This window comes from Phocoena phocoena, chromosome 20 (assembly GCF_963924675.1).
Source record: "Phocoena phocoena chromosome 20, mPhoPho1.1, whole genome shotgun sequence".
Lineage (NCBI taxonomy): Eukaryota > Metazoa > Chordata > Mammalia > Artiodactyla > Phocoenidae > Phocoena > Phocoena phocoena.
In genome coordinates, this window is record NC_089238.1 from 35,661,410 (window position 1) to 35,686,322 (window position 24,913).

Below are 24,913 nucleotides of genomic sequence, written 5' to 3' on the forward strand. Positions count from 1 at the left end.
TGACACATCTGTACAGAGATTAATATTTTTCAAGGATGTTTGCCCTGTTTTCCCATCTGTCACAATTAGTAGCACCAAAGAGTAGAGAGTTCAGGCTTTGGTATTAAACCTGGTGGATTTGAACCCCATAGTATTAGATCTGTGACCTCATATACATTCCCTGACTTCCCCAGAGTTCATTTCATGTATTTCTGAAACAATGCTCAGGATGTGTCCATCCCAATGCTGTTATAAGGAGTGAATGAAACAAATGTTTGCACACAGTGGTGACTGTCATTCTGCCTGGAATTAGGTAGCATCTCAAATTCTAGTTTGCCTTGATTGCCACTCACAGATATTATTAAATTTAACAGATCTAGACGCTGAATCAAAGGAGATCGTAGGAGAGTTGCTCTGTATGCATCTATGCAACTTTCCCAAATCGTAATTCCTATCATGTCCAAAGACCAGTGAGCTTCTCCAGTCCTTCTACAAACAGACAATATACCTTGGGTGTTCATTTTTATTGTCCTGTTGGCTGAAAAGCACAACAGAAAGGTCCACATGGAAATAAGTGTACATACAGTGGAGGCTCCCATAACCATGACTGAAACAAGCCAAGATCAACAATTCCCTCCCTTTCATCACAAAATTCCCAAAACATCCTGGGTGGATTCATGCTATTCCCTTCCCCTGCAACATTCTTGCTCTTCCTCTTCACTTGTCCCAACAGAGCATTGCACTTGACTCCTAGGGACACTGGAGAAGGCACCATACAGAGCTAATTTCTTCCTCATATGTGTTGTTAGGATGTGCTCTGTCTCCTTCCATTAGACAACCTGCTTGTAGTCCAGCAATTATCTCCCTACTGCAGAAGCCCCGCATCTAGGCCGGGAACTATGTCTTTAACAACATGTGACCGTAGTGTCTAGTACAGAGGTGCAGAAATGTGTTTGACTCACTAAAGTTTTGTGTGCTCAGTCAACAGTCATTTGGTACATTTACTGACTAATTTATTGGATCTTAACTCTCTTTAAGATGGAGACTACAAGGGACAAAATCAATCATTCAGAGACCAAAACCAAAATAAAGATATCTAATTCAGTATTTTCCATTTTCACTAAGGTCTCCTATTTATATGCCAGAGGCCATTTGTAGAACATCTAAATGCCTTTTTCAACCCATGCCTAACCAATCACTTCTGATAAATACCCAGATATTTTCAGATTTATTTTAGGTTATCAGTTTCCCTGAGAAGTCACCCAACACATCAGTTCTATCTTCCATGCTTTTTATATCGTTTCTTAAATAAACAAATGTGGATTTGTTATATTCTGGTATTCTGTGGAGTTCAGTCTTGGTTTCTTTGTAACTGCTACATAATTATATTGGAAATGTGAAAAACACTTCAGCAGGAAATCAGATGCTGGCTCAATGTGGGTATGTTTATATCCAGAGATACTCGAGTATTAACCGGCAATGAGATTCAGATACTGTGCCTAAAACACAACCTGAAGACAAGCCTTATTTTAGAGCTAGGAAAAAATATATCTATATATTTTTATAAAATAGAAAAACACAGATTTTCTTCATAGCGCATTAGAATTGTTTGTTTTACTGAACAAAACAGTTAAAGTCAAGACAGAGAATGTTCTGAAAAGTCAGTGTCTTTTTTTAAGTCAGTGTCTCTTAAACATCAAGCTCACAATAGTTCACCTGAAAGAACAGGTGATGAGGCTTTTATTATTATTGCCATTGCTAAAAACAGATTTAGAGAATGTTTATATTATACCATATTAAATTATAGTAAATAATATATGTTATAATGTGATGATTATATTAATGTAATCTATATTAATTAGAGAAATATGATAATTATATATGCATATATATTCTCTATATCAACCAGCTGAGTTTTAGTTCCCTATTGGGTATTACAGTTTCCTTTTAACCAATAAATAAACACACTAGATTGATCAAGGAAACTGTTGATGTTCAAGTAGGTTGTCGTTAATGTAAACTAGGTTGGAATTCATATTTGTTTGGCTGCATAGCCGACGCTTTTTCCTTCCACATTTGTCATCCATGGTTTTATTCCATGTCTCCCTTCTTCAGCCCATTATTAATCATTCATTGTCAAATTATAACAGCAGGTGTGCGGAGCAGACTTCAGCATCATTCCAGGCTTATCTCAGTGGGTTGCAGGAGCATTCAAACTTCAGTAATAAGGAGCCCCTTTAATTTGTTTTAAATTTACGAACTGGAGGTTCCTAAAAATCCAAATTCCCCTGGAACAGCTAGTTCACAGATGCAAATTTTAGATTCATTATCCCCAACTGGACCTCCTCCCACCCTTTCAGTGGGGAAAAAAGCGTATCAGTGACATCCCATTGTGTTCTAACCTGTTTTATAAAGAGCTAGTCAAAGGAAGGCTGTGAACTCTTAAACTTTGGAAGGATGGACCATCTTTTCTGTTTTCTGACTTGTTAACATGAATCATGATATGTCTCAGGAGCAACTAGGCTATCACTAGGAGAGGATGCAGGCTCAATTGTCAGAGATTAGGCTGAAGAGGCAGACAAACCTAGGATCAAATCCAAACTTAGCCACCTAAACATGGGGAGCTTGAAGTTTGGTATCTTCGCTTTCTTTATGAGATGAGAGACTGGTGGTACCAATTTATGGAACCGTTGTGAGGATTAAATGGATAAAGGGCATGAGAAGGGCTAGAATGTTGCCTAGCATACAGTAAGCAGTAACTCTTAATTGTATCATTACTTTCATTCTTGTCACCAAGGTTTAGTCTCCATCAGTTTCCTTGCTGCTCATTAGTTTTAGCCAGAAGCCAATTTCTGTTCATTCAAACTCCATTTCTAACACAGCTTCAGTTTTACTCTGAATCAGGACTGCAGGGGTTATAGCAGTGGTTCTCCAAGTGTGGGACCTGGGCCGGCAGCATCGGCCTCACGTGGGAACTTGTTAGAAATACAGATTCTGGAGAGACGGGGGAAGATGGCGGAAGAGTAAGACGTGGAGATTGCCTTCCTCCTCACGGATACACCAGAAATACATCTACACGTGGAACAACTCCTACAGAACACCTACTGAAGGCTGGCAGAAGACCTCAGAGCCCCCAAAAGGCAAGAAACTCCCCACGTACCTGGGTAGGGCAAAAGAAAAAAGAAAAAACAGAGACAAAAGAATAAGGACGGCACCTGCACCAGTGGGAGGGAGCTGTGAAGGAGGAAAAGTTTCCACACACTAGGAAGCCCCTCCGCGGGCGGAGACTGCGGGAGGCGGAGGGGGGAGCTTCGGGACCGCGGAGTGGTGCACAGCGACGGGTGCAGAGGGCAAAGCGGGGAGATTCCTGCACAGACGATCGGTGCCGACCGGCACTCACCAACCCGAGAGGCTTGTCTGCTCACCCGCCGGGGCGGGCGGGGCTGCGAGCTGAGGCTCGGGTTTCGGTTTTGGACGGAGCGCAGGGAGAGGACTGGGGTTGGCGGTTTGAGCATAGCCTGAAGGGGTTGGTGCGCCACGACTAGCCGGGAGGGAGTTCGGGGGAAAGCCTGCACCGGCCGAAGAGGCAAGAGACTTTTTCTTCCCTCTTTGTTTCCTGGTGCGCGAGGAGAGGGGTTTAAGAGCGCTGCTTAAAGGAACTCCAGAGACGGGCGCGAGCCGTGGTGGGAAGTGCGAACCCCAGAGACGGGCGCGAGCCGCGGCTGAAACCGCGGACCCCAGAGACGGGCGGGAGACGCTGGGGCTGCTGCTGCCGCCACCAGGGGGGCTGTGTGCGAGCACAGGTCACTCTCCGCGCCCCTCTTCCGCGGAGCCTGTGCAGGCCGCCACTGCCAGGTTCCCGGGATCCAGGGACAACTTCCCGGGAGTACGCACGGCGGGTCTCAGGCTGGTGCAGCGTCACGCCGCCTCTGCCGCCGCAGGCCCGCCCCGCACGCAGTGCCCCTCCTTCCCCCATCCCCCAATCCCCGGCCTGAGTGAGCCGGAGCTCCCGAATCAGCGGCTCCTTTAACCCCGTCCTGTCTGAGCAAAAAACAGACGCCCTCCAGCGACCTGCGCACAGGGGCAGGGCCGGGTACAAAGCTGAGCTCCTGTGAGCTGGGAGAGCAGGGAGGAGAGGGGGAGGTCTCTCCCGGCAGCCGCGGAGGCGGCGGATTGAAGCTCCACAATCAACTTGATGTGCCCTGCATTGTGGAATACCTGAATAGACAGGGAGTGATCCCAAATTGAAGAGGTGGAATTTAGGAGCGAGATCTGTGATTTTTTTCCCTTTTCCTCTTTTTGTGAAAGTGTGCGTGTATGCTTCTGTGTGAGATCTTGTCTGTATACTCTCGCTTCCACCATTTGTCCTAGGGCTCTATCCGTCCATGGTTTTTTTTAAAAAAAAAAAATTTTTTTTCTTAATAATTTTAATTGTAATAACTTTATTGAACTTTACCTTCGTTCTTTCTTTCTTTCTTTCCTTCCCTCCTTTAGACAGCGAATCACCCCAGGTTGAGGGGGTGGTCTCTGGGTGCAGGATTTATGATTTTTCCCCCTTTGCCTCTCTTTGTGAACGTGTATGTGTATGCTTCTGTGTAAGATTTTCTCTATATAGCTTTGCTTCCAACATTTGTCCTAGGGCTCTATCCGTCCATGTTTTTTTTTTTAAAAAAAAAATTTTTTTTTCTTAATAATTAATTTTAATTGTAATAACTTTATTGTACTTTACCTTCGTTCTTTCTTTCTTTCTTTCCTTCCTTCCTTCCCTCCTTTAGACAGCGAATCACCCCAGGTTGAGGAGGTGGTCTCTGGGAGCAGGATTTATGATTTTTCCCCCTTTGCCTCTCATTGTGAACGTGTATGTGTATGCTTCTGTGTAAGATTTTCTCTGTATAGCTTTGCTTCCAACATTTGTCCTAGGGCTCTATCAGTCCATGGTTTTTTTAAAAAAAAATTTTTTTTTTCTTAATAATTAATTTTAATTGTAATAACTTTATTGTACTTTACCTTCGTTCTTTCTTTCTTTCCTTCCTTCCTTCCCTCCTTTAGACAGCGAATCACCCCAGGTTGAGGAGGTGGTCTCTGGGAGCAGGATTTATGATTTTTCCCCCTTTGCCTCTCTTTGTGAACGCGTATGTGTATGCTTCTGTGTAAGATTTTCTCTGTATAGCTTTGCTTCCAACATTTGTCCTAGGGCTCTATCAGTCCATGGTTTTTTTAAAAAAAAATTTTTTTTTTCTTAATAATTAATTTTAATTGTAATAACTTTATTGTACTTTACCTTCGTTCTTTCTTTCTTTCCTTCCTTCCTTCCCTCCTTTAGACAGCGAATCACCCCAGGTTGAGGAGGTGGTCTCTGGGAGCAGGATTTATGATTTTTCCCCCTTTGCCTCTCTTTGTGAACGCGTATGTGTACGCTTCTGTGTAAGATTTTCTCTGTATAGCTTTGTTTCCAACATTTGTCCTAGGGTTCTATCCGTTCTTTTTTTTTTTTTCTTTCTAAATATTTTTTAGTACAATAACTATATTATACTTTATTTTATTTTTACTGTATCTTCTTTCTTTCTGTCTTTTTTCCTTCTTTCCCTCCTTCCTTCCTCCCTTCCTCCCTCCCTCCCTCCCTCCTTTCTTTCCTTCTTTGCTTCTTTCTTCCTTCCTTCCTTTCCTCCTTTCCTTCTTTCTTTCCTCATACTTCTACTAATTCTCTCTACATTTTCTCCTTCTTTCCCTCCTTCCTTCCTTCCTTCCTTCCCCCCTCCCTCCCTTTCTTTCCTTCTTTGCTTCTTTCTTCCTTCCTTCCTTTCCTCCTTTCCTTCTTTCTTTCCTCATACTTCTAATTCTCTCTACATTTTCTCCTTCTTTCCCTCCTTCCTTCCTTCCTTCCTCCCTCCCTCCCTCCTTTCTTTCCTTCTTTGCTTCTTTCTTCCTTCCTTCCTTTCCTCCTCTCCTTCTCTTTCCTCAAACTTCTACTAATTCTCTCTACATTTTCTCCTTCTTTCCCTCCTTCTTTCCTTCCTTCCTCCCTCCCTCCCTCCTTCCCTCCTTTCTTTCCTTCTTTGCTTCTTTCTTCCTTCCTTCCTTTCCTCCTTTCCCTCTTTCTTTCCTCATACTTCTACTAATTCTCTCTACATTTTCTCCTTCTTTCCCTCCTTCCTTCCTTCCTTCCTCCCTCCCTCCCTCCTTTCTTTCCTTCTTTGCTTCTTTCTTCCTTCCTTCCTTTCCTCCTTTCCTTCTTTCTTTCCTCATACTTCTAATAATTCTCTCTACTTTTCCTCCCTTTTATTCTGAGCCGTGTGGATGAAAGGCTCTTGGTGCTCCAGCCCAGGAGACAGGGCTCTGCCTCTGAGGTAGGAGAGCCAACTTCAGGACACTGGTCAACAAGAGACCTCCCAGCTCCACATAATATTAAACGGTGGAAATCTCCCAGAGATCTCCATCTTAACACCAGCACCCAGCTTCACTCAACGACCAGCAAGCCACAGTGCTGGACAACCTATGCCAAACAACTAGCAAAACAGGAACACAACCCCACCCATTAGCAGAGAGGCTGCCTAAAATCATAACAACGCCACAGACACCCCAAAACACACCACCAGACGTGAACCTGCCCACTAGAGAGACAACATCCAGCCTCATCCAGCACAACACAGGCACTAGTCCCCTCCACCAGGAAGCCTACACAACCCACTGAAACAGCCTTAGCCACTGGAGACAGACATCAAAAACAACGGGAACTACGAACGTGCAGCCTGCAAAAAGGAGACCCCAAGCACAGTAAGATAAGCAAAATGAGAAGACAGAAAAACACACAGCAGATGAAGGAGCAAGATAAAAACCCACCAGACCTAACAAATGAAGAGGAAATAGGCAATCTACCTGAAAAAGAATTCAGAATAATGATAGTAAGGATGATCCGAAATCTTGGAAGTAGAATGGACAAAATGCAAGAAACAGTTAACAAGGACCTACAAGAACTAAAGATGAAACAAGCAACGATGAACAACGCAATAAATGAAATTAAAAGTACTCTAGATAGGATCAATAGCAGAATAACTGAGGCAGAAGAACGGATAAGTGACCTGGAAGATAAAGTAGTGGAAATAACTACTGCAGAGCAGAATAAAGAAAAAAGAATGAAAAGAACTGAGGACAGTCTCAGAGAGCTCTGGGACAACATTAAACGCACCAACATTTGAATTATAGGGGTTCCAGAAGAAGAAGAAAAAAAGAAAGGGACTGAGAAAATATTTGAAGAGATTATAGTTGAAAACTTCCCTAATATGGGAAAGGAAATAGTTAATCAAGTCCAGGAAGCACAGAGAGTCCCATACAGGATAAATACAAGGAGAAATACGCCAAGACACATATTAATCAAACTATCAAAAATTAAATACAAAGAAAGCATATTAAAAGCAGCAAGGGAAAAACAACAAATAACACACAAGGGAATCCCCATAAGGTTAACAGCTGATCTCTCAGCAGAAACCCTACAAGCCAGAAGGGAGTGGCAGGACATACTGAAAGTGATGAAGGAGAAAAACCTGCAACCAAGATTACTCTACCCAGCAAGGATCTCATTCAGATTTGATGGAGAAATTAAAACCTTTACAGACAAGCAAAAGCTGAGAGAGTTCAGCACCACCAAACCAGCTTTACAACAAATGCTAAAGGAACTTCTCTAGATAAGAAATGCAAAAGAAGGAAACGACCTATAATAACGAACCCAAAACAATATAGAAAATGGGAATAGGAACATACATATCGATAATTACCTTAAATGTAAATGGACTAAATGCTCCCACCAAAAGACACAGATTGGCTGAATGGATACAAAAACAAGACCCTTATATATGCTGTCTACAAGAGACCCACCTCAGACCTAGAGACACATACAGACTGAAAGTAAGGGGATGGAAAAAGATATTCCATGCAAATGGAAACCAAAAGAAAGCTGGAGTAGCAATTCTCATATCAGACAAAATAGACTTTAAAATAAGGACTATTAAAAGGGATAAAGAAGGACACTACATAATGATCAAGGGATCGATCCAAGAAGAAGATATAACAATTGTAAATATTTATGCACCCAACATAGGAGCATCTCAATACGTAAGGCAAATACTAACAGCCATAAAAGGGGAAATTGACAGTAACACATTCATAGTAGGGGACTTTAACACCCCACTTTCACCCATGGACAGATCATCCAAAATGAAAATAAATAAGGAAACACAAGCTTTAAATGATACATTAAACAAGATGGACTTAATTGATATTTATAGGACACTCCATCCAAAAACAACAGAATACACATTTTTCTCAAGTGCTCATGGAACATTCTCCAGGATAGATCATATCTTGGGTCACAAATCAAGCCTTGGTAAATTTAAGAAAATTGAAATTGTATCAAGTATCTTTTCTGACCACAACGCCATGAGACTAGATATCAATTACAGGAAAAGATCTGTAAAATATACAAACACATGGAGGCTAAACAATACACTACTTAATAATGAAGTGATCACTGAAGAAATCAAAGAGGAAATAAAAAAATACCTAGAAACAAATGACAATGGAGACACAACGACCCAAAACCTATGGGATGCAGCAAAAGCAGTTCTAAGGGGGAAGTTTATAGCAATACAAGCCCACCTTAAGAAGCAGGAAACATCTCGAATAAACAACCTAACCTTGCACCTCAAGCAATTAGAGAAAGAAGAACAAAAAAGCCCCAAAGCTAGCAGAAGGAAAGAAATCATAAAAATCAGATCAGAAATAAATGAAAAAGAAATGAAGGAAACGATAGCAAAGATCAATAAAACTAAAAGCTGGTTCTTTGAGAAGATAAACAAAATAGATAAACCACTAGCCAGACTCATCAAGAAAAAAAGGGAGAAGACTCAAATCAATAGAATTAGAAATGAGAAAGGAGAAATAACAACTGACACTGCAGAAATAAAAAAAATCATGAGAGATTACTACAAGCAACTCTATGCCAATAAAATGGACAATCTGGAAGAAATGGACAAATTCTTAGAAATGCACAACCTGCCAAGACTGAATCAGGAAGAAATAGAAAATATGAACAGACCAATCACAAGCACTGAAATTGAAACTGTGATTAAAAATCTTCCAACAAACAAAAGCCCAGGACCAGATGGCTTCACAGGTGAATTCTATCAAACGTTTAGAGAAGAGCTAACACCTATCCTTCTCGAACTCTTCCAAAATATAGCAGAGGGAGGAACACTTCCAAATTCCTTCTACGAGGCCACCATCACCTTGATACCAAAACCTGACAAGGATGTCACAAAGAAAGAAAACTACAGGCCAATATCACTGATGAACATAGATGCAAAAGTCCTCAACAAAATACTAGCAAACAGAATCCAACAGCACATTAAAAGGACCATACACCATGATCAAGTGGGGTTTATTCCAGGAATGCAAGGATTCTTCAATATACGCAAATCTATCAATGTGATAAACCATATTAACAAACTGAAGGAGAAAAACCATATGATCATCTCAATAGATGCAGAGAAAGCTTTCGACAAAATTCAACACCCATTTATGATAGAAACCCTCCAGAAAGTAGGCATAGAGGGAACTTTCCTCAACATAATAAAGGCCATATATGACAAGCCCACAGCAAACATCATCCTCAATGGTGAAAAACTGAAAGCATTTCCACTAAGATCAGGAACAAGACAAGGTTGCCCACTCTCACCACTCTTATTCAACATAGTTTTGGAAGTTTTAGCCACAGCAATCAGAGAAGAAAAGGAAATAAAAGGAATCCAAATCGGAAAAGAAGAAGTAAAGCTGTCACTGTTTGCAGATGACATGATACTATACATAGAGAATCCTAAAGATGCTACCAGAAAACTACTAGAGCTAATCAATGAATTTGGTAAAGTAGCAGGATACAAAATTAATGCACAGAAATCTCTGGCATTCCTATATACTAATGATGAAAAATCTGCAAGTGATATCAAGAAAACACTCCCATTTACCATTGCAACAAAAAGAATAAAATATCTAGGAATAAACCTACCTAAGGATACGAAAGACCTGTATGCAGAAAATTATAAGACACTGATGAAAGAAATTAAAGATGATACAAATAGATGGAGAGATATACCATGTTCTTGGATGGGAAGAATCAACATTTTGAAAATGACTCTACTACCCAAAGCAATCTACAGATTCAATGCAATCCCTATCAAACTACCACTGGCATTTTTCACAGAACTAGAACAAAAAATTTTGCAATTTGTATGGAAACACAAAAGACCCCGAATAGCCAAAGCAATCTTGAGAACGAAAAAAGGAGCTGGAGGAATCAGGCTCCCTGGCTTCAGACTATACTACAAAGCAACAGTAATCAAGACAGTATGGTACTGGCACAAAAACAGAAAGATAGATCAATGGAACAGGATAGAAAGCCCAGAGATAAACCCACGCACATATGGACACCTTATCTTTGATAAAGGAGGCAGGAATGTACAGTGGAGAAAGGACAGCCTCTTCAATAAATGGTGCTGGGAAAACTGGACAGGTACATGTAAAAGTATGAGATTAGATCACTCCCTAACACCATACACAAAAATAAGCTCAAAATGGATTAAAGACCTAAATGTAAGGCCAGAAACTATCAAACTCTTAGAGGAAAACATAGGAAGAACACTCTATGACATAAATCACAGCAAGATCCTTTCTGACCCACCTCCTAGAGTAATGGAAATAAAAACAAAAATAAACAATGGGACCTAATGAAACTTCAAAGCTTTTGCACAGCAAAGGAAACCATAATCAAGACCAAAAGACAACCCTCAGAATGGGAGAAAACATTTGCAAATGAAGCAACTGACAAAGGATTAATCTCCAAAATTTACAAGCAGCTCATGCAGCTCAATAACAAAAAAACAACCCCATCCAAAAATGGCCAGAAGACCTAAACAGACATTTCTCCAAAGAAGATATACAGAATGCCAACAAACACATGAAAGAATGCTCAACATCATTAATCATTAGAGAAATGCAAATCAAAACTACAATGAGATATCATCTCACACCAGTCAGAATGGCCATCATCAAAAAATCTAGAAACAATAAATGCTGGAGAGGGTGTGGAGAAAAGGGGACACTCTTGCACTGCTGGTGGGAATGTGAATTGGTTCAGCCACTATGGAGAACAGTATGGAGGTTCCTTAAAAAAACTACAAATAGAATTACCATATGACCCAGCAATCCCACTACTGGGCATATACCCTGAGAAAACCAAAATTCAAAAAGAGTCATGTACCAAAATGTTCATTGCAGCTCTATTTACAATAGCCCGGAGATGGAAAGAACCTAAGCGCCCATCATCGGACGAATGGATAAAGAAGATGTGGCACATATACACAATGGAATATTACTCAGCCTTAAAAAGAAATGAAATTGAGTTATTTGTAATGAGATGGATAGACCTAGAGTCTGTCATACAGAGTGAAGTAAGTCAGAAAGAAAAAGACAAATACCGTATGCTAACACATATATATGGAATTTAAGGAAAAAAATGTCATGAAGAACCTAGGGATAAGACAGGAATAGAGGCGCAGACCTACTGGAGAACGGACTTGAGGATATGGGGAGGGGGAAGGGTGAGTTTTGACAGGGCGAGAGAGAGTCATGGACATATACACACTAACAAACGTAGTAAGGTAGATAGCTAGGGGGAAGCAGCCGCAAGGCACAGGGATATTAGCTCGGGGCTTTGGGACAGCCTGGAGGGGTGGGATGGGGAGAGTGGGAGGGAGGGAGACGCAAGAGGGAAGACACGTGGGAGCATATGTATATGTATAGCTGATTCACTTTGTTATAAAGCAGAAGCTGACACACTATTGTAAAGCAATTATACCTCAATAAAGATGTTAAAAAAAAAAGAAATACAGATTCTTTGGCCCAGTGTTGTAACAAGCTCTCTGGGCGATTCTGAGCCACCATCATAGCCATATTCTTCCCCTTCTCATTCTCCAGGTTGTAGGCTCTCTGTTCCACTCATAACCTATTCTGCTCCTAAATCTGGAATGCTAATATTCTGAGCCAGACATTTCCCTTATTTTGATATTTCTATGTATTTGATGGGCCCCTCTGACACAGAGAGTAAGATCATTTCCTGTACCTGGCATCCGAAGGCAATCATAATTTTCCATACTTAACTTTCCAACCATATATTCTTTTCTCTCCTGAGTTCTCTAATCTTCAGAAGATATTCTGTGTTCTTCTCCACTTGATCAAGACGTTTGCTTTATGACCCTGATGAAAATATACCATCCACAAAGGATCTTCCCAGAGAAGACTGTCTCTCCCATCCAATGGAGAGATCCCACCCTACTCCAAATTATATGCTTTTTATATTATAAATATTTTTATATAATATTATTTTTATAATAATATTTAGAGTTTCAATGCATGCCTTAGAGACAGTTTCTTTACATTCTACTTCCTTGCTTCTTTGTGACAAACAGCATAACCCTTGACCTTGGGCATCACGTGGGGTGAACCCTTGTCCTATAGATACTCCAGGAACAAGAAGGTATCAGTATCATAAGTGAGGGTGTAGAGTGACCAATGCCCTGCCACCCCAAATTAGATGGAAGCAAGTTATCATAGTTCAAAATTCTACCATCTGGCTAAAAGGGCCACCTGACCTGGCACTGAAATGCTAGGTGGGTGGGGGTGGATCAGAGATGGAACTGGCATCTATTTTTAGCCCTGACTTCTAAGCTCTGGATTAGGGAGTCCTGTAATCAGAAAACATGCTGCATTTTCATTCTTTAGGCTTTGCTGCTTTGTAACCTGCTTCCACTTGTTCAATACATATCAGATTAAACGATAAACGGGCTCATTGGGTAATGAAGTGTGGGCTGGCATAATTCAGGGCTTGCCTCAGGCTCTCAGAGGGAAGAGAAATAAAGGTTCTTAGATCAGAAGCCTGGCTCCTTGGGGAAGAAGTGAGAGGACCTGAGGCTCCTCTCTGCCAGCACCTTTCTCATGGTCTCTGTCTCTGACCTTAGATTGGTTAATATTCTATGGGAATTCTTCCTTTTGAGCACAGTCAGTGCCCCGCAATTTTCATACAAGGAGAGCATAGTCATTCCTGCCCTTTATGCCTCAGCTTCAGTCACTCAGGAAAGAACGACTTTAAAAAATCCAGAAAAGCCACTGTGCCTATGTGCTTGTCGGCCCAAGACTTTTAACAAAGAGCTAAGTGGGGTATATTAAAAGCAGAGATCCTTTCCACCAATTAATCAATAGTGTCTGTTTAGAGTCAGAAATAATCAGGTTACTATCTTGTGGTATTAATTCTTATCTCCTTTATTCATTCATTAACTCAGCAAATATGTACTGGGAGCCCCACTGTGCTAGGCTCCCAGGATAAAAGAGTGATCAATAACAAAGCAATAATAAAATGTCTCATGAGAACAAGGACTTTACCAATTTCTCCCTTTAGAAATGTATTTTCAAGGAATTCCCTGGTAGCCCAGTTGTTAGGACTCGGCCCTTTCACTGCTGTGGGCCCGGGTTTGATCATCCCTGGTCGTGGAACTAAGATCCCGGAAGTCACACGGCATAGCCAAAACAAACAAACAAACAAAGGTATTTTCAAAACCTCAAGCAAGTAAGTGGGTATTATAAGCCGCAACCAGTCTCTTAAAGGCAAAGAGCATGGATCTTTGAGACCTTAGAGCAAAGGATTAATAATAGTTGCTAAAGCTTACACTAGCAGTCAGGTAGGAGAAATTTTTGTAGCATTAAAAATATGCTAATAGATTTATTATGAATAATACAAATTGCTATTTAAGTTGAAATTCTAAAGAATCTATAGTTAACTAGTTGACAGCTGTTAGGAATACTGTGTCCAATCCTTTTTCTCAAATAAGTAAGAGGTGAGAGCAGAGAATTTTAGATGTATGTGAGAAGAGGAATCTAGACGGGAAGTACCTATGTGTGTAGGCTACAGATCCATATCATTCTTGGTCATATATACTGAGATTTAGCATCCCAGTGTGAAATTAATTTTTCTAAAAAAGAATGCCCATAATATTTGGAAATTCCAACTCCTCCCATCAAGAGGTGACATTTGTTTCTCCACTCCTTAAACCTGCTCTTGGTAATGTGACTTGCTTTGACCAGTGGGATTTGCAAACTTGATTTAAATAGAGACTTGGCAAGTACTTGCTCCCCAGTCTTTTGCTGTTCCATGGACGCCCGGGAGTAGCACCAGAGGAGCTGAGCTAGCCTATCAGAGGATGCGAGGCCATGTGGAGCAGAGAAGAGGTGCTAACTAACGCCTAACTAGCCTGTCATATATACAATTGGTGCCAATATAGATCATCCAGCCCCAGACAAGCCACCAGCTGACCAGATAGACTAGCAAAACCAGTTCAGACCAAAAGAACCACTCAGCTGCTCCAGAGAACCACGAGAAATACATCTTTATCATTTTAAGTTTTGACACGGTCATTTATGCAGCAGAAGTGAACCAATACAAATCAATGTCCGTATGACTATTTTGGTTCCCTTTATTCCTAAGCCCAAGTGGCTGGGAGAAAAAGGGAGATCTGAAGGACAAATAGAATGTTTAGATAAAGGACATAAAGTTTATGTTTATGCAGGGTTGAGTAGGCACCAGGTTTGGTCTGGAGAAGGATAAAGAGGAGGGTGAGGAAGGAGTGGGGAGGGGCACTAGAGAGGGGAAAGAAGAAACGTTGTTGAGTCCTTCCTATATGCCAGGCTCTATTTTATGCAGTTTACCTGTATTACATCATTTAATTGTCATGACAAACTTCAAATATAGCAACTGAGGCTAAAAGAGATTATGTGACTTACTCAAATCACACACAGAGCGTATGTTCTGGCTCTGAAAATTTGACTTCATAGTTTGGTTTTACCTAGTAAGCACTACTGTTGTCTGAGAAAGCAGTGGTAACAGTAACTGTGACCTTAGTTTGGGGTAAGAAGGAGGCTTTTAGGGTTGCCAAGCTGGCCAGGACTGACAAGAGGAAAGAAGCCCCTCCTTTTGGATACATATTTTTGTGGAAAATTATACCTCCCAAAGCAGCTCAGGATGATACGTCCTCAAAAACTCACAATTTGTATATCCTCAAAATAAAGCTGGGTGGTTTTACTTGATGACAAAAAGATTACTTTTAGGCATATCCTCTTTAATTATATAAAGTGATAAAATTAATGTTTATAAGTATTGTTATGATAATTAATATTAGCATAAGCATCATTACCAGAAGTTTATTCTATGTTAGGAAAGATATTAGGATGTAAACATATTCACTCCTTATCACACACCTCTAAAGGTGTTTCAATATATCCCCCATTTTATAAATAGGGAAACTAAGCCACAGAACGAAGTAATTTACCAATGGAGTGAGTGTGATTGAATGAAAAAGTTATGATTCCATCCAAGCAAACTGACTTATAAACTTGGCCACTTAACTCATATGTCATTCTCTTTGACTTGTAGACTGATGTCTGCACTTTCTTCCCAAGTCCCTGTGCTTCCTCTGTCCTCAGAGAAACCGTAGCTGAGGGTAAATCAACCTACTATCCTCCAATATTTATAATCTCTTCACATATCTAGGACCTCCCCTACCTGCCCCCCCGAATCTGGTACCCTCAAATCTGGAGACGACCATTTGCTATGACTGGTCAGTTTGCTACAACTTGCAGCTGAAAACCTTGAATTACTATTTGCTGCCTACTTCCTATTCTTTATCTACAGTTGTCTACAGTAGGAGTTACTGTTAAGGATTTGAGGAGGGTGGTTTATAAAGAGAGACCAGGGCAAGACATAGGGATGGAAGCCTTTTACCTTCTGCCTTTTTCTGGGTTAGGATTAAGGGGCTATTAGGCATAGTGATATCTTAAAGGAGTTCCTAGTTAAAATCTATTGATATAGCTCCAGTCTCAATCCGCAGGCTTTTTCTGAATATCAGCAGATTAGAACAAAGGGTAAAGATGATCTTAAGAGATGGAGAGGTAGTGGGAGGATATCGGTAGAAAGGATGCAGAACAAAGAGGAACTAAGGGAGAGATTCCCAAGTCAGTATTCAAGTAACTGGAGCAGCTGTATATGAAGTGGGCACTATAGTGGTTAAAATAAATCTGGTGTGGGTTACACACAAAATGATATTCATGCGGGGCCTGTATCAGGCTTCTCCTTGAACTTGGAATGACACTCCCATTCTTCCCTGTAGGGAAATCTTATTTTGTATGCTGATCTCTTTCCCGGGAAACTGTAGCTTCCCCTTCACTTTCCTATAATTTATTTCCACTTCCCTTCATTATAATCTCTATTGTTAAGAATACTGATCTCTACCTTATAGCACCTGCATGCTTGTCTGAGGTAGGGGGATCTTGCTAGGAACTTGCCATGTGCCTATAGTCCCAGACAGTCAGCCATAGTGCTACAGCTTCTCTGATATTTGGGAGCCCTTAACCACTCCTGCCCCTGAATTTTACTGTTCACCTCAGACTTTCATCATCCTTTCCCTTCTGTGAGAGTTACTGAACTGGACAACACCTTCTCTCCATCTGCTTCCACTCAATTCTATACAAGGGAATGATATTGTTCTTAAAGACACTCTAGTCCTGATTATGCCACAGGCAATAGATAGAGGCACTGCATATTTTGAACGAGATCTTGATACAAAATCTGAAGTCCTTAATTCAATCAGGCTCTCCCAGAATATGCCTGCTTCATTTCGAGGGTTTTTATTTAGGCACAGGTCAATCCACCAAGCCCGAACCAGGGACAAGAGGAAGGTCAGTGAACATACTGGCGGTGCAATGAAGAAACACAACTGCACCCAGCAGTAACACACGAGTCACGACTACCAATTTTGTTGCTGTGGGGAGAAGGGGTAAAAGAAAATATAAACCAAATAAATAATTTAAAATTAAGCTGTTATTCAAAGCCTCAGGTTAGGGCTGTATTAACAAGAACATATGTGATTTATTTATCAATTACTAAAGATTATAGACAGATTTTAAGCTAAAAGGTATAATACCATCACTTTTAATTCAGTTCTTACTACAACCTAAATTTAAAAGAACAATTATGATTCCCATTTCACAGGTGGGAAAACTGAGAGCAAGAGAGAGGAAATAATTTGCCCAAGGTTATACAGGCAAAATGTGGCCAACTCCATCCAACTCCAGGACCCAGAATTTCTCAAAACAATGAGCTCCCTATAAAGATGTATTTTTCCTAAGTAGCCTGGGTTGGACAAAGCAATTATTCTGGCGGCTGGGCCCTATGTCAGGAAGAAACATTCCTTAAGTGCTATCAGACTAGTATGTCCCCTGGGAGATCTAACCATCATTAGTGAAAAGCTTCATTGACAATACTGTATGCAGCCCACTGTAGTGGGCTAGAGCAATGCATTATCAATAACTCAAAGAGATTCATTTAATGGGCAATTATATGCTTCCTGCTTTACAATACTTTCAGGTAACCAATAGTAGTATGCTTTCTGTAAATGCCAGTTGCCAGCTCTCGGGTACACAGTGTCAGCGGGATTCCCCACTTTCCATCCCACATCACCACTCTCTCTGGGAAGGACACTCTAAAATGGGCATTCAATGCCTCTGAAATGTCCCTGCAGAGACTCTACTGTAAGAAAATTTTTCCCTTACTGTCCCCCAATATCCTTTATCTGACAGCTGAGCTTGTTACCCATGTCTCTCTCTTAAGTAGGTCTTACTACACTACCCAACCTAAAGGGATCTTGTGCATCATCTGACAAGCCTTAGCTCAAACCTCAGCTCAGTGAAATATCACCTATCACCACAGGAATAACAAAAAATAGAGGCCAAAACACACAAACAGAAGAACACGTCACCTTTTTCTGCCTTCCTTCAAAATATCATAATTATGTTTATAATAGAAAATTATATTAATTATAATGTAATTAAATTATAATGTGAATCTGATGGGGAGGGTGGAGGGGAGGTGGGAGAACTTGCGAAAAGTGGATTCCTGAATGGCTGCCTTGAGTTTCTGATTCCATAGGTCCTAGGCAAACACCAGAACTCTGGTTTGAACAATAACCCAGGTGACTGGGATCAGCTGGGCATGTCAAGTTCTCTGTGAACTTCATTGAAAAATGCTGTCCCCTAAAATGTTCCTCAGTTTCCTGATCTCGAAAATGGGAATAGAATTCCCGTCTGAACAGCTCCAAAGGCTGGCTTTGTCCATTAGGCAATGTTCCTCCCCTGGGTTATAAACGTTAGAACACGAGGGCCTGAGCAAATACAGGCTTGTTCTTTCCTCCACTGCACTCTTGTCCCTGCACCAGCCTTCCGCTTTGCACAGAAGAACTATTTCACTCGCTTGTTTTAGGAAATGATGTGGCAGTGTCAGAAGCTCGATTTAAGCAGGAAGATGGAAGGAAAGAAGATATAGGACAGGGTTCCCCCCAAAGAAGGCATCTAAGAGCATGTAATCTGCAGTTAAGCAACAAGGGTACCAATCTTGTCTCCACCCTTTGCTCTCGTGGAGACTCTGGGCAAGTTACTTAACCTATGTCTGAGATACCTTGACTGGAAAATGCATACAGTAATAGTACCTGTTTTCAAAGACTGATGTGAGTTAAATGTACCATAGGGATTACATGATACTTTTTCAGTGTTTAGTTAAATTTACTTTAAGCCTTCACCACCATGGTACACAGCAGCCATGCAAAATAGCTTCAAGGGATGCTACTAGCAAAGCTACTTAGCAAAGATGCTCTATACAAGCCTAATCTCTTGTTAGTAGTTGGGCATCTAACTGCCAGATCATGTAATGAGATGTGCTTGTTGATTGTGATGGCCAGTTAGATCTATTACCACTGAAATTCTTGGGAAATATACACAGTGAAACATCTCAGCCTTGGTTAAGTGAATCTGACACAAGAGGATAAAGGATGACATCTCCATTCTCATTAAGAGATAACAGATGGACTTTCCTAAAATCCATTTTATAGCTTAATTTCATTTGTTTAAATCTTTTGTCTGAAGAGATGGTGATCTGAGAGTAATTTTAAATTGTTCTCCCTGGAATGAATATTTCTTTATCTTTATTAGAACCTCCCCCTGTGGGGTTCTATTGTCCTGGGTAGTTTTAAATATTCATCTCATCCAAATACAATAAATCTCCCTTTAATATTTTTTTCCAAGACACGGTCTGCGGCTTTGGAAGATAAACATTACATGATGGGCTAAATAATAAAACCAAGTGAAAACAAGTTTCTAAGCCATTTTCATAGTAATTCCAATATTTCTTAAGTTCTCTGTGATCTTATTTCAAGTTCCTTTCATGATTTAGAAAAAAAAGATAACCTAATTTTACATTTAAATTTCTAGAATTATGCCCACCTCAGCTTATATTTTACAGACAAAAATTAAAGTTCTCTTTTGTACTCTGCCTTGTTGGTTTTAAGAAAGTTACATGCAAAAAGTCAAAAAAAAAAAGTTTAGTTTTCAATCTCTGAGTAAAAAAAAAAACAAACATCAAAAAAGGATATAATAAAAGGTGAGATAACTCCCATTGATGTCAACAGAATAATGTAAGTTTGGGTTGTATATTTTTAATTCTATAAGGTTCCAAGTAAAGCTGAGGGTTGTCATGTGGACAGAACCATTTCCTATTTGGTCTCTATGGAGCTAACTGTAACCTTGAATCTGGGACATACTTGAGTGATTTCTGTCAAGTCATGAAGAAAACTTTGTCTGATCTATGTTTCAGTATTTTTTAATCAATCATATGTTCATTGAAGGAGGTTTGTAGTCATACTTTTTTTTCACACCATCAACATGGAACTGCTTGTAATTCCCAATACTCATCACCTTCTTGCTCACCTCCGTGTCATTCTTTATAGATATATCAGCAGATTCCAACTCACACTTTTATATGCAGGGGCTTCCAAGTGCCATTAGAAGGAAAACTTCAAGAGGCCCAGGGTTTTTACTTATTTTGTTCACTGCTATATCCTCAGTCACTAAAACAGTGCTTGGCAAGTACCGAAGACTCCATAAATAATTATTGAGTGAATGAACAAATGAATGTCTTCTCTTATTTGGTTTGGTACCCTTGTCACCCTAGAATTAACAGCTCATTATCCCAGAGCTTCTGCTTTTGTATCTGTCTTCCTTACTTGTCTGTGATTCCTTGCAAATGAGACTTTTGTTTCTGGGTTGCCCCTGAAATATTTCCTAACCACCTATTCTGTGTATTCATTTCCCTTTACTCTTTACAATGGAGTACCTGGATTCTTCTAATTAGGGCCTCCTTGATGAATATTTAAGTGAAGGCATCCATCTCATTAAAAAAGTGTCATAGATTAAGGCGAACTCAAGTAGGTTTTTATATTCAATATATGAGAAAATTCTTTTAAAAGTAATTATTGCCTACATACTTTAAAGAAAACCATGGTCCTTTAGAGCATTTTTATATAGCCTCAAACCAATCTAAATAGATACAGTTTTTCTCAGACGCTTAAGGTGATATGCAGCTTCAACACTGTAAATTGTAAAAATTTCATATCTAGATGGGGTTAAGACTTCTAATAAACCAAAGCCACCAAATGGGATGCTTTGTTTCCTTTATCCCATAACGTTACAAGGGAAAACTATTGCCAGAGTCACATACTGGAGAAGAAAATGGTACTTCTAATAAGGAAAAACACCGAAGTTTCCAAAGCTCTTTTTTCATTCCATATCAAGCAGGTTCTTTGCCTGCTTTGAGTTGCCAAAAGAAACATTCCTCACTCTCGAATCGTCACTTTTTCACACCGTGGTTGTATTCTGTTTTCTTTTGTTTTTAGTAAGACTCCATGGAAGACATTACCCCACATCTCAGAACGAGGAAAAACCATGCCCTTCATGAAGGTCTAGATTACTCTTCCTCTTACAGACAAAGTTATCAACATAGAGACATTAGCTGTGAAACCAGAGCAGATTTTAGAGACAGCATAGAGCAGATCTTAGGGCTGATGTCCTTTACATATGTATGCCCGTGAATCTTGCTTATTGTGAGTTTTTATTTCCTTATTCAGATTCCTTCTACCCTAATTCCCTCAAGAATGTAATGTCTCCCTTGAACTGTGTAAACTGTGAAGTCCTCATCAGCTCCTTTATGGAAAAATAAAGTCAGGTAATATGCAGAATGTCTTTTGCTTGGAAAGAAAATGAATATCACATCCCCTTTGCATGTTCTGTATAATAAAAAAACTGGTGAGACAGAGTGTGAGTCCTCATAGACAGAATAGCACTAAATTGTACCATACAGCTATTGTTTAGAGACTCAATTATAGTGTCATTAAGTGTAATCAAAGAAGCTGTGCTCATTAAAAATTGGCAGAAGGACCAACATGTGTTATTTTAACAACCCTAGAACCTCCTTTGAAAAAAAGGTTACATTTTCACATGTAATTTATGAAAAATTTTACGCTGAAGATATAATTTTAAATAGTCCATGATTGTTCTTGGATTGGAAGAATCAACATTGTGAAAATGACTCTACTACCCAAAGCAATCTACAGATTCAATGCAATCCCTATCAAACTACCACTGGCATTTCTCACAGAACTAGAACAAAAAATTGCACAATTTGTATGGAAACACAAAAGACCCCGAATAGCCAAAGCAATCTTGAGAATGAAAAATGGAGCTGGAGGTATCAGGCTCCCTGACTTCAGACTATAGTACAAAGCTACAGTAATCAAGACAGTATGGTACTGGCACAAAAACAGAAAGATAGATCAATGGAACAGGATACAAAGCCCAGAGATAAAACCACACATATATGGTCACCTTATCTTTGATAAAGGAGGCAGGAATGTACAGTGGAGAAAGGACAGCCTCTTCAATAAGTGGTGCTGGGAAAACTGGACAGGTACATGTATAAGTATGAGATTAGATCACTCCCTAACACCATACACAAAAATAAGCTCAAAATGGATTAAAGACCTAAAGGCCAGAAACTATCAAACTCCTAGAGGAAAACATAGGCAGAACACTCTATGACATAAATCACAGCAAGATCCTTTTTGACCCACCTCCTAGAGAAATGGAAATAAAAACAAAAATAAACAAATGAGACCTAATGAAACTTCAAAGCTTTTGCACAGCAAAGGAAACCATAAACAAGACCAAAAGACAACCCTCAGAATGGGAGAAAATATTTGCAAATGAAGCAACTGACAAAGGATTAATCTCCAAAATTTATAAGCAGCTCATGCAGCTCAATAACAAAAAAACAAACAACCTAATCCAACAATGGGCAGAAGACCTAAATAGACATTTCTCCAAAGAAGATATACAGACTGCCAACAAACACACGAAAGAATGCTCAACATCATTAATCATTAGAGAAATGCAAATCAAAACTACAATGAGATATCATCTCACACCAGTCAGAATGGCCATCATCAAAAAATCTAGAAACAATAAATGCTGGGGAGGGTGTGGACAAAAGGGAACACTCTTGCACTGCTGGTGGGAATGTGAATTGGTACAGCCACTATGGAGAACAGTATGGAGGTTCCTTAAAAAACTAAAAATAGAACTACCATATGACCCAGCAATCCCACTACTGGGCATATACCCTGAGAAAACCATAATTCAAAAAGAGTCATGTACCACAATGTTCATTGCAGCTCTATTTACAATAGCCCGGAGATGGAAACAACCTAAGTGTCCATCATCGGATGAATGGATAAAGAAGATGTGGCACATATATACAATGGAATATTACTCAGCCATAAAAAGAAACGAAATTGAGCTATTTGTAATGAGGTGGATAGACCTAGAGTCTGTCATACAGAGTGAAGTCAGAAAGAGAAAGACAAATACCATATGCTAACACATGTATATGGAATTTAAGAAAAAAAAATGTCATGAAGAACCTAGGGGTAAGACAGGAATAAAGACACAGACCTACTAGAGAATGGACTTGAGGATATGGGGAGGGGGAAGGGTAAGCTGTGACAAAGCGAGAGAGAGGCATGGACATATGTACACTACCAAACGTAAGGTAGATAGCTAGTGGGAAGCAGCCGCATAGCACAGGGAGATCAGCTCGGTGCTTTGTGACTGCCTGGAGGGGTGGGATAGGGAGGGTGGGAGGGAGGCAGACACACGAGGGAAGAGATATGGGAACATATGTATATGTATAACTGATTCACTTTGTTATAAAGCAGAAACTAACACACCATTATAAAGCAATTATACTGCAATAAAGATGTAAAATAAAGTCCATGATTACTGTGTAAGACATATTAATTCTAAAAAACAAAAACAAGAAATCATCTATCATCTCATCTCCCCAAAATGATATGTATCGACAGTGTAAATTTTCTTTCTGTATTTTCTGCATGTATATATGTATGTATATATGCATTGTTTAGCTATGTGAGTAATAGTTTCTATATCGAATATAATATATATGTTAGGGTCCACTTATTTAAATTATGGTATATAGTTCTTGAATTCTATTTTTTTAACCTACCCTTTTATACTAAATCTTTCCCCATATTTTTATATGCAAAACATTGTTTTTGATGGCCGAACAATGGATATAGATATAAGAATACTTGGATAGAAGAATGTTTCCTTCCCACATATATTGCAACTTTTTGGTCATTTACCACAGTGTAAATTATTTCATGTTGAGACGATGCATTCAAAGGCTCCTCGGGAACAATAAAATAAGTTCCAATGCCAAAATATCTAATAGAAACTGGGACCACTTGTCATATGATCTCTAGGCATAAACTGAATTCAGCCACATAAGGAAGCAATTAACAAACCCAGGCACTTACTGATTTCGGTAGCAATGATTGTTATGTTGTGCCACACGCTTAATTCCCTGTCAAGCGGTGTTGCAAGCGTTATCTTCCCATCATCTGCATTAACGTTGAATTGTCTCTCCAGGTCGGTGTGCCGGTCGATGGAAAACCTACAAAACAGATACATTTGTAATCTACTTCACTGTTTCTATGATCCATACATTCCACAGCAGACCTTTAGTAATCCTTAGAGAGCCATAGTTGTGAAGTCAAATGAACTGGGAAACACAATGGCATCATAATTTGTAAAACAAAATGACTGAATGCAGCATAAGAAACTTAATAATTATTGTCTAAGGAGTAATTAGCTACATATGCAACACGGAGGTCATAAACTGCCATCAGTTTCAATAGGTAACATCTTCAAAAATGGATGCTGATGAAGAGTTAATTGGACAATCCATCACATTTATTGGACAGCTTATGATAATTAGCAGTTGCCACAAAATACCATATAAAACAATGAACCCAAGCCCAAAGCAAGATGGCACTAGCCAGCAAGTTATTTATGGCAGTTCAAAGGAAATGTGTGTTTGTGTAAAACTTGCATTTGATTACACAGTATGTATGTGTTACTGTCGTTGCTGCTGTTGGTTTGTTTTGTTTTCATTTTAAGTAAAATATATATTTAGTCTCCTATCTGTCTCTGTCTATAGAAATCAGATGTTTACTGATTCTCTAGTAAAATTTTTTAAATTGGAATAGATATTTTGGCAGATTTACAACACACAATTTCAGGAAATTTAAAACTTTAAATGGGCAGGTTAGTAGTTTCTCTGTTGATAAAACTCTTCCAAAGAAGACAACATTAAGATGCTTTGTGTCTATGGCCAAGTGCTTCTTGGGAACACTAAGTATCAAGATCATACAGGAATTATTTTTTTCACAACATTAATATCCTTTTTATACACCAGTATCTGAGCTTTGGCAATGGAATGCCAAATATAAAAAGCTATATGTCTTAAGGAACACAAGGCATAATTAGAAATATTGGTCTATAAATAAGCAGTGAAATAAACTAAAACAGGATGGAACAG

At 39.6% G+C, this 24,913-nt stretch overlaps 1 protein-coding gene across 1 annotated transcript in view; it reads right to left on the bottom strand.

Annotated features, from left to right (window-relative positions):
• The window catches only part of CDH8 (cadherin 8), a 369,599-nt gene that overhangs the window by 105,542 nt on the left and 239,144 nt on the right, over positions 1–24,913 (bottom strand). The window contains exon 7 of the mRNA XM_065898690.1: positions 23,850–23,986. Within this exon, the coding sequence (XP_065754762.1) occupies positions 23,850–23,986 (137 nt within the window). The remainder of the gene's footprint in view (positions 1–23,849; positions 23,987–24,913) is intronic.